This window comes from Andrographis paniculata, unplaced genomic scaffold (genome assembly GCF_009805555.1).
Source record: "Andrographis paniculata isolate CXL003 unplaced genomic scaffold, ASM980555v1 Contig59END, whole genome shotgun sequence".
NCBI lineage: Eukaryota > Viridiplantae > Streptophyta > Magnoliopsida > Lamiales > Acanthaceae > Andrographis > Andrographis paniculata.
The window spans coordinates 6,827,767-6,843,428 of NW_026137594.1; the positions used below are offsets into that span (position 1 = coordinate 6,827,767).

At 39.9% G+C, this 15,662-nt stretch overlaps 1 protein-coding gene across 1 annotated transcript; it reads right to left on the reverse strand.

Moving 5' to 3' along the window:
• Positions 1-11,559: 11,559 nt before the first annotated feature.
• LOC127257889 (uncharacterized) lies at positions 11,560-14,813 on the reverse strand. The gene is made up of 11 exons (XM_051284407.1): positions 14,744-14,813; positions 14,421-14,658; positions 14,079-14,320; positions 13,762-13,968; positions 13,589-13,678; positions 13,381-13,479; positions 12,975-13,271; positions 12,818-12,880; positions 12,623-12,707; positions 12,015-12,154; positions 11,560-11,924 (listed from the first exon to the last, which is right to left on the reverse strand). Exons 1-11 carry the CDS (start codon positions 14,801-14,803, stop codon positions 11,907-11,909), a joined length of 1,539 nt encoding a protein of 512 aa, XP_051140364.1. The 5' UTR covers positions 14,804-14,813; the 3' UTR covers positions 11,560-11,906.
• Between the last annotated feature and the right edge of the window lie 849 nt (positions 14,814-15,662).

Sequence of the window (15,662 nt, forward strand, 5' to 3'; positions counted from 1 at the left end):
TGGATTTATCAAAACTTCTTCAACTTCCTTGTGCTCTTCACCCTCGTCAGAACTAGTGGTATCCGCTAGTTGGATAGCTAAGTTAAGTCCCGGTGACTCAACTTCTTTCTCGGCCCTCTTTCGCTATTTAGCTTCTTTCCGCAAATGACGTGCAGTTCTTTCACTCTGAATCAAAGATTAATTGACCTGTATGACTAGTTCGAGGCATAAACTATTAAGCAAAAATTAGAGCTAAATAAATAAAAGAAACAACCAAATATCAAAAATCAAATTACTATTCCCCGACAACGGCGCCAAAATTTCTAGCCTCGTCAAAGCTGCAAAATAAAGTATCAGTTCCTACACCACAAAAAAACTTGCAAAATGCGTAGTTCGGTGAGTAGGGTCGTCTCCGCAGGGAAAAATAATAATATTGAATATTCGGTTATCTAAAATTATACTTTATATATAATGGGGGGGTTGAATTTATCACACTAAAATAAGAGAAAATAAATTCGCTCAACTAAATTAAATAAAATAAAATGCACGGCAGATTACCAAAGATGATTAGACTCTAGCATAGGCATGAATTTTTCATTCGGGATATGAAATTTGATCATCGACTAAAGTCAAATTCATCGACTTGTTGGATAAATTGGTTAAAGTTGATCTACACGCGTTCACAACCAACCTTTCCTTACTTTTTTGATAGCTAAGGTACGAACGTTAGCTATTTTTCTAATCGGGAAAGAATCCTAGGTACGACCGTAGTTTTCTAACTCGACAACAGTAAAATCTAGAAATGCCCAATTCAATTTCAAGCTCCTACAAGGATTTGTCTAAAATTGATCTTAATTCTTCCCTAGAGTGTGCTTCTCTAGGTTGCTACGCCAATTGGAAAATTACACAATTACATATGCCAATCCCTAATATAGCGATAAAATCCTAAATTGATACGTGCGCAATAATCAAGTCAAGATTTATAAACTCATCAATTAGAAGAATTAAAAATACCCAACATCGATGAACACCAATTTTAATCGAAACCAAGTCTCACAATTTCAATCCCAAATATCATTTCATACCTACACTAGAAATGAAACTACTCGCAATCCATAGCAATTAAAAATATAAAATAAATCAAAGAGTTCATCATGCCTTCAAGTTTAAAAATCGACAACAAACCAATTCTAGAAATGAAGAAAAAGGGTGCCCGGAAGTTCTTCTGTGTTGCTCTCCAAAGTTCCCGTATGTTGTGTTCTTCCTTCGGTTCTCTTCTCTTTGAGAAATGGGTTGGAGGTGAGATCGTGGTAGAGAACATGGTAGTCCCCATCTCTTCTCCTCTTCAATTGAAAAAATCGTGTCTCTTCAAGTCTATCCCAAGATCCCCTTTGCACTTTAAACCAAACAATTCTAAAATTGGTAATTAACCCCGGAGGATCTTTTTGCAATTTTCATTTTTTTCTGCTTCGTGATCACGTCTAAGGACTTCCTGCGTTCTGATTTTCTCTCCAATATGCCCAAAATTTGCCAACTTCTCAACGCCTAGTAGAAAGTTCAAAAAACACACCATTAGGAGCATATATACAAAATTCGCATCCAAAAACCGTCTAAAATATAGCAAAATATTTGTCTAATATCGCATATATCACTCCCAGGAGGGGAGGAGTCTGGTGTCGGGACTTGGGCACCCTGGGGCCTACCTCAAAGAGTGCCCCAACGAGCTCCTTCAGTTTGGGCCCCTTCTGAAGTGATTGCTGTCCAAGGTCAAGTAAACTCTAAAAAAAAAGAAAAAAAAAAGAAATTCCAAGTATCGATTAAATATCCAACTTCATTCACAATTTTTAATTTGGCAGCATAATCTTGATCTGTCCTTTATCTTTTGAGTACCGATCCTAACACCCGCCCAACCAACAGGGATTCATTGCGCCATGCTGTCTTTTGCCGACTTAAGGCTCAAAGACCTTCAGTCTTTAGCCCAGATTGTAATTAATTTTTTTACTCAACATCCTGCTGACTCAGCGGCCACTCCAGTTTCCCTCGACTAATAGAGCATATTACCGAGCTTCAAGCCGACTTTTCAGTAATCCAAACTCCAACAGCTAGCCCATCTCAACCTCCATCCACGGCCGACTCGAAGATCATTGAGGAAACCTTTTCAAAGACGAATGAGGAACTCAAATTGGCCGACGCGAGGTTGAATAGCCTTTTGCACGCTAAAAAAACCTTGTCCGAGGACATCGACATGAGAAAAAAAAACTGGAGCATCTTCAAAGAGTGCTGGACAATCTACAAAGACAACAAACCGCGCTGGACAGTTGCATCAAAGAAGAAATGCGTCTGATTGCTGACCATCGACAGAGCCAATCGAACCTATACGACGCATTGCAAGCATTCATCTGTTCGAGGCTAATACATTAACATTAGATAGCCTACCAGCAGAGGCGAGCGGCTCGGTCCGAACATAAATGGACCGACCTCCGTACCATCCTTGATGCCTTTTTGTCCCGTATGTAACGTAGACTTAATTTATAACATTTTTTTTATCCAATAAATATGCCTATACTAATGAATTAAAACATAATCCGCACAATTAATCACCAAAAACTCAAACTTAATCTTTAAACCTTTTACCCATAAATAAACCAAACCTGTCCATATATGATTTACCAAACATTCTTTGAACTCTCCGAAAGATGGCCTCCCCCCCGTCCAAGTGTCATCCAACAATTGGGATAATTCTCTACAACCTTTCTTCGTAGGGCAACACCCCGTTGGCGGCCATGCTGAAGATCTGATACAAGTACTTAAACAACTGGATTTCAAATTCAAATTTTCCCAAAGAGTCAGAAGGGAAATACATCATGTAATTTTCCTAATGGAACGTGTCTCCATTGGGTTTGAAACACTAAGCGTTATACTCAGCCGCATTCCCGACCTTGATTATCACATAGACCTCATAGGGCACCATGTCGTGGAGATTCTACCTGATCTTATTTGGAACAACGTATTTGCTCAACAAAGAGCATCATTCACACGATTACGTGTTCTAGTGGATCGACAATGCCAATCTTTGCAAGACATGAAAACCCGCATTGAACAAGATCTGGAAGAAATGCAGGAACAATGAGACCAATATCGACCCGGTCTTGAAGATCTCATAGATGAGGAACTAGAACTGGTGTCCACCAGCTGGGACGAGGCGTCTGAATTAGAGAATGAATAAAATCCTTGCATCACCCTCTCAGACGATGAATAAACCCTTCAAAAGGGTTTGAACCCTTGATGGATTCGCAATAATTTTACTGCATAACTATTCATTGTGACCTGAAAAAGAAGGATAATATATTTTCAGATACTTTGCATTAACGCTACCATGTACCACTTTTCCTTCTTGATCCATAATAATAAATGATCTATTTCCAATTTCCTTATGAATCACGAAAGCTGATCAACCTTCTTGTGTTGGCAAAATAGTTTTCCAAACCAAATCTTATTCTTTAAAAGTCTTGTAAAGAATTCTGGTATCATAATGTCTGGCTTGCACCTCACCTTGTTTGACCATTTGATCAATTGCTTTCAAATAAATAACTCTCAGATCTTCCAACTGTTGCATCATACCTTGCTAACATTCTTCGTCAAAATCCAACATAGTGTTAGCAGTACGAATCAGTGGTACATAAAACTCGGCTGCTAACACCGCGTCTTTGCCAAACATAAGCTGATATGGAAAACATTCTGTGGCTGAAATTTTGCTATTACGATGTGCCCAGAGAGCCTGAGGCAATAACATATGCCATTTTCTTGGATTTTCACCAATCATCTTCTTTATGATACCAATGCCAATCTTATTTGTCGCTTCTGACCATTTGCTTGCGAATAATAAGGAGAAGAATGATGTATCCGAATGTTAAAACCAACCAGAAATTTGACAAACTTCTCCCTAGTAAAAGCCAAACCCTGATCTGTAATAATAGTGTGCGGAATCACAAATCGGTAAATAATTTGATTTACAACAAAGTCAATTACCTCTTTATGTGTTGCATTCTTCAAAGGGATAGCCTCAACCCGCTTGGTGAAATAATCTTCCGCGATAAGAATGAAACAGTGATGCTTCGAAGAAGTTGGATGGATCTTACCAATATAATCCATTGGCCAGGCTTTGAATGGACAAGGTTTGATCGAAGTATGTAAGTCCATAGCCGGCAGATGATTCAACGGCCCATGCCTTTGACAATCTTGACATCTTTTGGCGAATTTAATACAATCTTCAAATATTTTTGGCCAGAAGAATCCCAGGCGATGAATGGCCCATCTTATGTTTAGACTTGCTCGATGGGCCCCGAAAACCCCACTATACACTTTCTTCAAAATTTCGAATGATTTCTCCTGCCCCAAACACTCAACAACAATCCTTCAAAGGTTCTCTTGTACAAAATTCCTCCAATTAATTAGAATTGCAATGCCTTCAACTTAACAGCTACAGGCATGACCGAACTTGGCTCTTTCAAATATGCAATGATTTATGTCCTCCAGTTGATCGAGACTTCTGCCTCCATGCTGATATCACAAATGGCCACGCTTGACATCTTCCTACAAGCCTCTTGGGCTAAATCATCCGCATGACGATTGTCCGTCATCGGGATATATTCAAAAATGACTTCAGAAATCCTTGATAGCAACCGATATACCAAAGTCCTATATCTTCGTAAATAAGGGAAAGTGCAAGTGTAACAACTTGTTACCCGATTGATCACCAATTTCAAATCCCCCTGAATTACCAACGACTGGACTTTCTTTTCAACCAAAGCGTCAAGCTCCAGAATCAAAGCTTCATATCCAGCCGAGTTATGAGTCATTGCTTCCAACTGCAATTGTAATTTTACCTTTTGACCGTCAGATCCTTTCAAAATTACTCCCACTCCCGATCTTTCTCCTGAACTCGATCCATCAAAAAACATATGCCAAGTTCGAGTACCCATATATGACGTAGGCCCCGCACCTCTTTTCCTATCCTTAGTGAATTCTGCCTATCGGTTCATAGCTTTCAGAGGTTTGTATTTCAATAAAAATGGAGCTAACTTAATGGCCTATTTAATTAATCTTCCTTGCATAGCAGGTCTGTGTAGGATCAACTTAATTAGATCTATCTTGGATACGACATCTGTTTCTCTAGGAAAATGTAAAGTTCCAGCTTGGTACATGCAAATACCAATGAGTAACACATCTTCTCAGGCATGGTGTAATTCAACTCAAGTCCGGCCAGGGTCTTACTCAAGTAATAAATCGCCCTCTCCTTTCCATTTTTCAAATCCTACGCCAACAAACAACTTACCACATCATTAGTGTTTTACAAGTACAGTTTAAGGGGTCGGACCCCCTTTGGAGGCATCAAGATGGGTGGTTCAGCCAAAGCCCTCTTGATGGCTTCCAAAGCCTCTTGTTTTTCGGCTTCCCAGACGAAGTCAGATGCTTTTGCACGTAACAATTTTGTAATTAGCTTCATTTTTCCCGCGGTTTTGGTGATGAATCTTCGCAAATAATTTACCTTCCCAAGTAGACTTTGAACCTCTTTGAGTGACCTAGGAGGACGGATCGTCATAATCACCTTGGCCTTGTTTGCATCGATCTCTATTCCCCTTTCATACACCAGGAAACCCAGAAAGTTTCCCGCAGATACTCCAAAAACACGTTTGGTTGGATTCATCTTTAAGTTGTATTTTCTCATCCGTTGGAACGCCGACTCCAAATCATCTAAATGACTCTCGAAATCAGCTGACTTGACAACCACATCATCAATATAAACCTCTACGGACTCACCAATCAAATAATGGAAAATTGCATTCATTGCCCTTTTATAAGTAGCCCCTACATGTTTCAACCCGAAAGGCATTACTGTCTATTCGTAAATCCCTAATGCCTCAGGACATCTGAACGCTATTTTGGGAATATCTTCCTCTATCAGAAATATTTGATTATAACCAACGTACCCATCCATAAGAGTAAGGATACAGTGTCCTACCACTGAGTAAATTAACATGTCACCGTAGGCATCACATATTCATCCTTAGGAGTTGCTAAATTGAGATCGCAAAAATCAATAAAGATTCGAATCTTCACATTCTTCATTGTTATCGGCACAATATTTTCCAGCCATTTGGCATATCGCCACGGCCGAATAAACCCAATCTTTAGGAGCTTTTCGATCTTCTCCTTGATTTGTGGCATTAATTTGGGGCTGGTACGCCGGGGAGACTGCTTGTATGGCCTGAAACTAGCTTTGATTGGTAATCCGTGCTCGATCAAACTCCTTTCTAATCCTGGCATCGTTATCTGGTATTAGATTGATCATATGCTCTTGTTGTCGTTCGGACAATAAACCACTTATCCTAACCTTCTTTGGATCCTGGTTGGTTCTGATATCATACTCAATGAGAGAATCTTGCGCTGTAAATGATGGTTCTGTCTTCTCAAACAAATCTGGCCAACGAAACTGTTAACATCCGCCGCTACAATGCTTATGTCCTGCAACCTATTTAAAAGTTTCCCTAAATAATATTGATTAACTATCATACTACACTCACTTATGTTTGTACATTCCAAAATAAATTTAGAAAAGTAATAGATGTTTTGGCTATTAGGATATTTGACGAGAGATTTTTCTATGAAAAGAACAGATATCCTTGGTTGGTGAGCCTACAGCTACGCCATGGGTACTCGCTAACCAAAGTCGTTCGTGAAATTGATGGAATATACCCAGAATAAAGTACAGATTCCTCCACAGTTTCCGAAACACCAAAGAGGTTGTCACTAGCTTCCATTCTGAAAGCTTGATTACCCTTCCTGAACATCAGTTGTTGATGCAAAGATGATGGCACACATTGGGATGCATGAATCCAATCTCTTCCTAGCAGCACTGAATATGTGGTATCTGCATCTATCATAAAGAAGACAGTGGATATTATTTTTGGCCCGCTTCTATTAGAGCCACCATCATACCTTTTGGCTTGCTAGGTTGGCCTGTAAAACTCATCATAATGATGTTTACTGACAATAAATCAGTGATCTCTGTGCCCAAATTTTTAAGTGTCTTTAAAGACATAACATTAAAGACCGCCGAGTTATCGATGAATAACTTGCTGATTGTTTTACCACAGATATGAGCGTCGACATAAAGGGGCTCAGAAACCATACTTTCAGGGAGGGGAGAGAAAGTTATTGGTGGGGGAATGTCCGTTGGTGGATCCGGATTTGTTATATTTGCCCATTCAAGTTCCTCAAAACAATCATTAGCTATGCTAGCCCAGATTGGCTCCACCTAGGTCGGCTTCTCTTGTTACCAGTGCAATCTTGATATCCTAACCTCGAAAAGGGATCGCCTGATGGCTGGATCTGTCTGTTCATCCACAAGTGACTAAATCTCAGTTTGTGAGAAAGACCCAAACCGAACTTCACGACCGGTTTCCTTGATCTCTCTTATTGATGAATCTACATTGATCATGTTATAGTATTGACACCTGCAACATTTCGCTTTCTTAAAGGCCTCTCGTGATCCTCTTTCTGAACGGTTCTGTAATCCGTTACCGTATCCAGAGACACTCGGATCCCGGATTTAGCCCCCAACGTAGAAAACCTTTACTGCCAGTACGACGACCATGCCTAGCAGAAAATATATGTTTAGCATTATGAATCTGAGTACAATTCATACTTGGAAACCGAGGATTAATATTTACTGGAAATGACTTCTTATTTCGGCTCTATTTATCATTGACTGGATATGGCTTCCTCGTTGGCCGATTTTGTACTAATACCTGGTGCTTAAGCCCCACTTCATATGTTCTGTCTGGGCGATCCCATTTTTCTGCTACCCGGTCTTCACATATTTTAAAACCCTCATTTAGGTTTTCGTCCGGATATGCTTTCTTTTGGATTCCTTTGTTTAGAGCAGTTATAGTTGTAGCTATCATCAGTTTGGGGAACAGCTGTAGTTCTACTCCCAATGTGAGTATTTGAAGTGTCCAGCTTTGATGAACTTTTGAATTTCCTTTCTGAAATGTGTACACTGATTTGTACCGTGGATAAATGAAATATACCACTTGCAATATGGTCTTTCTTTGATTTCTTCTCTTGTGGCTAGACGTTGGCCTTTAGGAATCTGGATTTGTGCATCTGCTAATAAAATATCAAAGATCTCGTCTGCTTTAGAATTTTTGAAAGTTGGTAGATCCTTTCCTTCAGTTCCTGGAATTGGTTTAAACTTTGGGCATAAATACGGCTTCCCGCTAACTATCTCTTCCGCCATTTATTCTACTTCTACCGCCGGATTCAAATCTAGGAGATATGATTCTATCTCCACGCTGGCTACTTGCTGGACTTTGTTGCACCAGAAATTTTGATCTTTTTCTTTGAACAATGACTCCAAACATCCAGCCTTAGATGCTAGACTAGCTAGATCCTCGACATCGTGGGCGGTTAGTGCCTTACGTAACCGTCGATGCATATTTCGGACCACGAGTTTAATCATTTCTTTTTCCTCTATTACTGTCGGACATCTGCCATTTATTAAATGGATCATCTCTATAAATTGTGCGGAATATTCTTCTGCCATTTTTCTAATTTTCAAAAAATCAGTGAACGATACCATTGGAACAAGATTGAAAAACTTGGCATGAAAAGCTGCTTCCAATCCTTCCCACGTATGAATCTGCCCAGATGGCGGGTTGACAAACCAAAAAAAAGCTGTCCTAGTCAGAGATAGCCCGAACAACTATAGTTTATAAAAGGGATATTATCAATTTCTCCTAATTGAGCCGTGAAGCGTCCCACATGCTCAATAGTCGACGATCTATCCTCCCCTGAGAATGCATGAAAATTGGGTGGCTGATAATTTCTCGGTAGATGGTGATCGTTGATTATTCTTTCCGGAAATGGTCGTTGATATGCTTGGGCGGTTGGCTACATGGGGATTCATGCCGAAATGGACCCTGAAAGCATGCGCGACATCTTCTGGATCCAACCGGGATTGGAAATTATCCGGCACCTGGATAGAATCATGTGCTTGACCCCCAGGTTGATCCTCTCTCTGTAATCCTGCCTGAAAAAGATCAGGTCTTGATCCCAGGGGAATGTTGTTAGGAAAAGTAAGGGGATTTTTTCCTCTCTCTGCCCTATTAAGTGTTGTAGCACTAGGAATGATGTTATCCACAAATGATGGCCCTGCAAAGATCGCCTGTAGGCGCGAACAAGACATTCCTGGAGGTGTAGACACGGAATGCAATGTGACTCTTGATAGGGCTTGATATAACATATATTGCACTAAGTTTTGTTGCTCGCACAACATAACCAACATGATTGTTGTTTGCTGATTGTTCATTTGTTGAACATGATTTAGCCATTCTGCTGGTATCTGAGAAGATGTCTGAGAGATAGACGGGATTGACAATAGAGTTATTGTGGTAGCTCCGACGGCTGTGCTAAGATCTTGCAATTGGGAAACCCGCCATTAGGTTCCTTGCAACAATTCGACCAAATCGAAGTTGTATATAGTTTTCGTTAGACATAGGATCAACAATTTTGCCTCGTCTCCCACTGTGGTCGCCAACTTGTTGATGTGGAGTTTCAACATTAAAAAGTAAAATTCAAAGATATATTCCGAATTTGAAATAAAAGAGTATCAAATATCACGTTCCCTAAAACAAAGTACATAAATAACTAGTAAATACGCTAAAAACTGGGAAATTTAAAATGAGTGATACCCAACAAGAATTTTAGTGAGATGATTGAAGATCCTCATCCTTTGTGATTCGAATTGCTTAAATAAAACCCCACTTGAACCGTCCGAAAACCTTCTGTGAATCGGTTACCTAAACTCGTGAACCGTCGTCAGTTATTCTATTCACACGACCGTTGGTTATCTTCAGGAAACCTTCTGTTGACATGTGATAAACCGTAACCACGACCGACCAATAACAACCGACTAATCAATCGGTTCTTTTAAAACCACCCAACCCAGTACCTGAAATCGGATGGCCCCCTTATCTGATGTCCCGACCAAACAAACTCCGATGGTCTATTGGATTCTGTAAGTTGAAGCTACCAAAATTCACTCCTGACCCATCATTGGGCCCAAAATTCATTTCTGGCCCCCCACTGGGCCATACCCTTTCTTTTTCTTGGGCAAAAACCTAAATTTTAAAATTTTGTGCTCAACAGATAAGAAATAAAAAAAGTAAAACAATTAATTACTAAAAAAATAAAAATTATAGATGTTGCAATTAATCCAAAAAATAAATAATTTAAAATTTATTATATTTTGTATTATAAAAGAATAATTAAGTTTGTTTGGTTTTGATTGAAAATTAGATATTTCTTTTAGTTTTGATTTAAATAGAATTTTGATTTGATATTTTTTCTAAAAATAATTTTCTAAATATTATTTCCAGCGTCTCAGTCATATGTACCATTTTATTATTTTAATAGATTTAAAATAATAATATTTTATTTAAAAAATGTGTATAAGAAAGATTTTGATATTTTTTTATGTTTGTATTTTATATTTTGTAGTGTATGTAATTGTATATAATCTATCTAAATTATATAAATTTTAATTTTTAAAATTATATTTACAATAAAAAAATAATTTGATAATAATGTTTTTTCTTTAATTTATTTTTATAAATTCCTAATTAAATTATAGAAATAAGTGGCAAAGTATCAATATTATATTTGTTTGTTCTATTTTTAACAATTGATTTTTCTTGTTCATTTCAAATAACATACACATCTTATTAGTTTGAAAGCTAATTATTTTACAATTATTTCAACATTCAAATAAAAAATATCAAGTTGTTTTACCAAGGGTGTGTTCATTTATAAAATTGTAGTCAATTTTTATTATTCATCAAATTTTTTTAAAAAAATATCAAATCAAACACCTATTTTTCATTTTTTACATTATACTAAAAATTAATTTTATATTCAAACACTACCAAAAAAACTGTTTTCTATTACGGCCGGAAAATCGTAACAAAAAGCCATATTTCGTGCAATTTGCGTATTTGCTACGCCTTTGTTACGACTTTTTTCCGTAATGTGTACTCGCGTAACGAATGTTTTTTGCCACGCCACTTTTCGTAACTATTACGATCGGTCAACGCTCCCTGAAGTATGGTATTTGTTACGATGTTTGTTACGAATTTTCTCTCGTAACGAAAGGTAGATCCTTCCGCGCGTGTGGCAGGACTTTTAGTTACGGTATTTGTTACGGAAGTTCCTCGCGTTACAAGTGTTTTCCATTGACCGGTTGTCAGAACTTGGTTTTTGTTACGACTATTTGTAACGGCATTGAACCCCGTAAAAAAAATATTACCTACTTATAGTCACGAAACCGTCTGTAACAACAAATATCCAAAGACCACTTTTTGTAACGATTTTCTGGCCTTTTGTTACGGAAAAATAGCGTATTGTGAAAAACAGGGGGTACGCTGCAATTGAAATTGTTCGTAACAAATGGACCTGCTGTGATGCGTATGATACGAAAATAAATTACGAATACAAAGATTGCTATAAACATCATCATCATTACGCCCCGCGCAAACATTAATTCATATTAAAATCTGAATTCCATACCTACCAACAAAGTAAAGCAACCCATAGAACAAGCCTACTAGTATCTACACATCAACAACCTGTTCCGCAAAACGTGCTTAACAGTTCAAACAGAAGTAAACAACGCAATAAGCAAATACGGTTATCCATCAATCCCATTAGGCACATTTTTCACCAAACGAATTCAAACCACAAAGGTCTACGCATCAATTCCAGACATAGTTCAACAAAAACTCAACACAATCCATCCAAAGACAGGTTCGACATTCAATCCATATGACAAACGGGGCAATTAACATGGGTGTATCGGTACCAACATTTCAAGCCCGGCGCATGAGCTGCAATTGCCAACACAGAGATTACTTTAAGTCATACTTCTTATAAATTTCGGAAGGCAATACAAGAAAGGTATTAAAGTAGATCCTTACGTCGTTGTAGCTCCACTCAATAGGATCTTCGCCAACGACATCGCGAAGGGTAGTCGCCCCAGAAATGGTCGGCAAAATAAGGGGTGTGTCCGGGACTGACGCGGATGTCACGAAGACCTTGACCAAGGAAAGTGTGTCACCTACAGCATTCACAAGAGCAATTTTTGATTACATTCAAGCATATATATCAACAGACGTTCGAACTGTATATATAACATGTCATAACACAGACATTATAAGTGTAATACTTTGGAACTAGAACAAGAGGAGTACGTACATTCAGACATGTCGTACAGTACATGGTATTACATTCATGAGTTAGGTAGCGAAGCACATTATACCCTAATTTCCTATGTAATTGCAGCTTGATCTTTAAACCAAACATCCTTCAATAAACATGGGTCGTCATAATAGCAGTTATTTTACCACCCCTACATTAACAGTCTACATCGCTTTGGAAATCCACGGATCGTATCATTGTATACTTCTACACTTAGTGAATCCATGCTAATACGCAATATGAGGCCTGAACAGTCACGAAAACCTACGATATCTCGCTGAGGCATATTAAAAGTTTAATTAAACATCCTCAAAGATACCGGACCAACCTGGCCCAGGGGGGCAGAGCAGAAGTCCCTCTGCAACAACTTTTTTCTCACCGGTGCGGGATAATAGAAGCACATGTGTGCCGACCTACAACAGACAGGGCATATGAGTTGGATAAGGTAGTACGCAGTCAAGAGTAGCCTAAATTAGACACTGCACTGATTTCTAAGAAACTCCAGGGCGTCACGGAATCATACCGTCATGCTTGGCTCGGACACAGGCCTGGGAATCTCAGGGACTGAATCAATACGAGATGTGCCCTATCATATAACATGCCGAGGATGGTAAATTCCTTCGCCATCCAAATCTCATGGGATACTCATACCAAACAGGTCAGGGATTATGAATACTTACTGCCTGGCCAGTAACCGCTCCGGAGTTTCTGTGCATGAATGCATACACATCAGCCTTGATGGTTTTGAACTCATCCATCATTGCCTTCAGCTCCTCCATTCCATTCTGTAGTTGTTCCCACCCATGCTGGAATGCTACACTGTCTGTTAAACCAGATGACTCGCTGCGGGGATGAGCTGAAGTTGCCGCACTGTCGACCTTTGACCGCTTCTTAATCTTTCCCCCAAGGGCCCGTCGGTACAGAGTCTCCCGAACAGAGGGAGTCCGCCCTTCAGGGGGAACCTTGTTTAGCTCATTCTGTAAATAAGTCTACAGGAAAGATTTAAGTGAGGCCGAACTTGCTCTTGTTGTTAGAGATGTAAATACTGACTGAATTGTAACTAAGTTGGGAACGAATTTATTCTACCAATATCTCCTCGGTTTCTTGGTCATCCTTTCCCTTGCCTTGTGTGCGACTGGAAATCCAAATCTCCAGATTGTCGGGGTCCTTCCCCTTTGCCTTGATCTGCAGCAATACAAGGCCTTCTGTCATCGAAAACATAATGAAATACAGGAGAGGAAAATAGGGGGATGGAGCATGACATGACTAATTACTTAATTGTAATAAAAGGTACCTCCTCTGCCAGAGTCGTGAATGACTTCCGCCCAGTACGATGTGGAAAGCTTCTTTTCGCTACGTTCGACGCATTTTTCTTGGATTGAAGCTACGTCAATCAAAGTTATTTAGTTCTCAGTCCATGCCCGTGCAGATTTAACATATATTAATTTGGCATGTCCCTATGCGTACCTTCACCTTCTCGTCGCGCCAATACTCAACCAACTTCGGCCACTGATCGGGCACAATCCTGCTTGAGGGAACCTTCTTCAGTGCTTCTTCATCGTCCTCGATCGGATTGAAGTAAGTTGATTTGATGCTGTATTTCCAGTGCCTCCAAACTTCCCTTAGGTCAGCCAAGACCACTTTCTCCGCTGAGTCTGGTAATCCGCTGTTACTCTGGAATGCCGTTTCACACGGTTTCCACCAGGTCCGGAGAAGATGGTAGGGCCATATATAAGAATCTATATGAAATAAAAGAACTTTCAATTTAATGAAGTTTGCATCACCTGAACCTCCATCCATGCACCCTGTCTCTTCGTCTCCGGTATCTCAGCGAACGTGGGGTAATGTAGAGGAAGTCGAGCTCCGTTGCGTGCAATGACCCCAATGGCTGTCTTGTACTCGTTTACGTCGGGTCCGACGATGCTTTTACCATCCGGCGATGTGAATACAAGCATCCTGTGATCTTTTCCCCATCCACGCGGCATTCGTGCCGCCCCTCTCCCCTGCTTTTTCTTTGACGAACCAGCTGACACAAACAGGAGATTACATGTTCTAATAAGGATATTACATGCAAAATATGAAGTCACTAAATGTAATCGGTAATCTTTGAAGGCTAATTTCCAAACCGTCGTGCGATGTCATCTCGTCCAATGGTGCCATATTGCCCGCCTCTGTTCCTGTCATCAGAGTGGGGTCGGAGCCTGGCCCTTCATCCAAGAGTGGCATATCACTCTCTGCAGTCTCCATGTCCTGCGTCGGCGGAAGTGTCTCGTCATCTGCTTGTGTGGGGGGGATTGTATCATCGTCATCCTGTGTCAGTGCCGTCGGATCAAAAAGTGATGGAACATCCCTATCATCATGTTCCTGTTGGGTTAACAGTGTCAGCCTATTGTAGTGTTATACTGAGAGTTCAAATAAGGACATGCTTTCGGCAAAGGAACCACATTACCTCCAAAGGGCCCTCTGAATCCTGAAGCACTGCCCTTCGAGTGGAAGATGTTGGCTTCATGCTTTGACCACGAGCATTGCGCTCTTTCTCCCACTCTGATGTGATGGACCGGAGTCGTTGGAGCAGTGGCGAGACCCGAGATCCCTTCCGTTTTGTCACTTTCTTTGTGGGATTGCGGATGGGCGATGGATTCCTGCTTGCGGGATGAGTTGCCTCTAGGGGGCTGTTACGTGCGGATGCCCGGGTAAAACGTCTTGCGGGAGAGACTGCCGGATCCTGTGACCCTCCAACGGTAGCACGTTGAGATTTGCCCATAACCTGCAAGACACCAGTGTTAGAACCTTTTAAAATCACAACATTAAGGCCCATGGTTTAAAATCAGCCATTATCTCCACTTTAGAACCTTTTATGGATGCCATTTAATGAGAATTAAATGATGTCTACGCTCCGCCAAAAATTCTGAGCGTCATCTCTAGATACTAGAGCAGCAAGAATTATCCATACCCTACTTGGGTCAAGAAAAATTTCCTACTATTCTAAATTTTTCCTTGCCCTTTTGTACGAATATGAAAAAAATGCTCAAATCTGATGTCTAAAGAGTAAAGCAGGTTTGTGGGAATGCACATAACACTTAACTACACCACCACTCGAGAAAACATAGAACACTTAGAAGCTTTGCACTGTGGAAATGCATTAAAAAGAAATCCGACCTTCCGTTAAACTCAATGTTGCTTATCCTGAATTCACACTGCACACTTTTGTCTCCACAATTTAGTATCCTGTAAAAAAACACAAGTTAAATATGCACTCATTTTCAGTTAAAATAGCCCAAATGGTGTTGCTTCCGACAAATCGACGCATACAACCAAGTTACAAAAAAAATGGTATTGGTTCCGACAAAGGAAATTCATTAAGCATG

Excerpts from the sequence above, each read along its gene's own strand:
- LOC127257889 (XM_051284407.1), bottom strand. The coding sequence starts at position 14,803 with ATGAAGCCAACATCTTCCACTCGAAGGGCAGTGCTTCAGGATTCAGAG. Across the intron at positions 13,679-13,761 it reads GGCGCGACGAGAAGGTGAAG|CTTCAATCCAAGAAAAATGC; the intron begins GTACGCATAGGG and ends TGATTGACGTAG. Across the intron at positions 12,881-12,974 it reads GAGCGGTTACTGGCCAGGCA|GGCACATCTCGTATTGATTC; the intron begins GTAAGTATTCAT and ends GTTATATGATAG.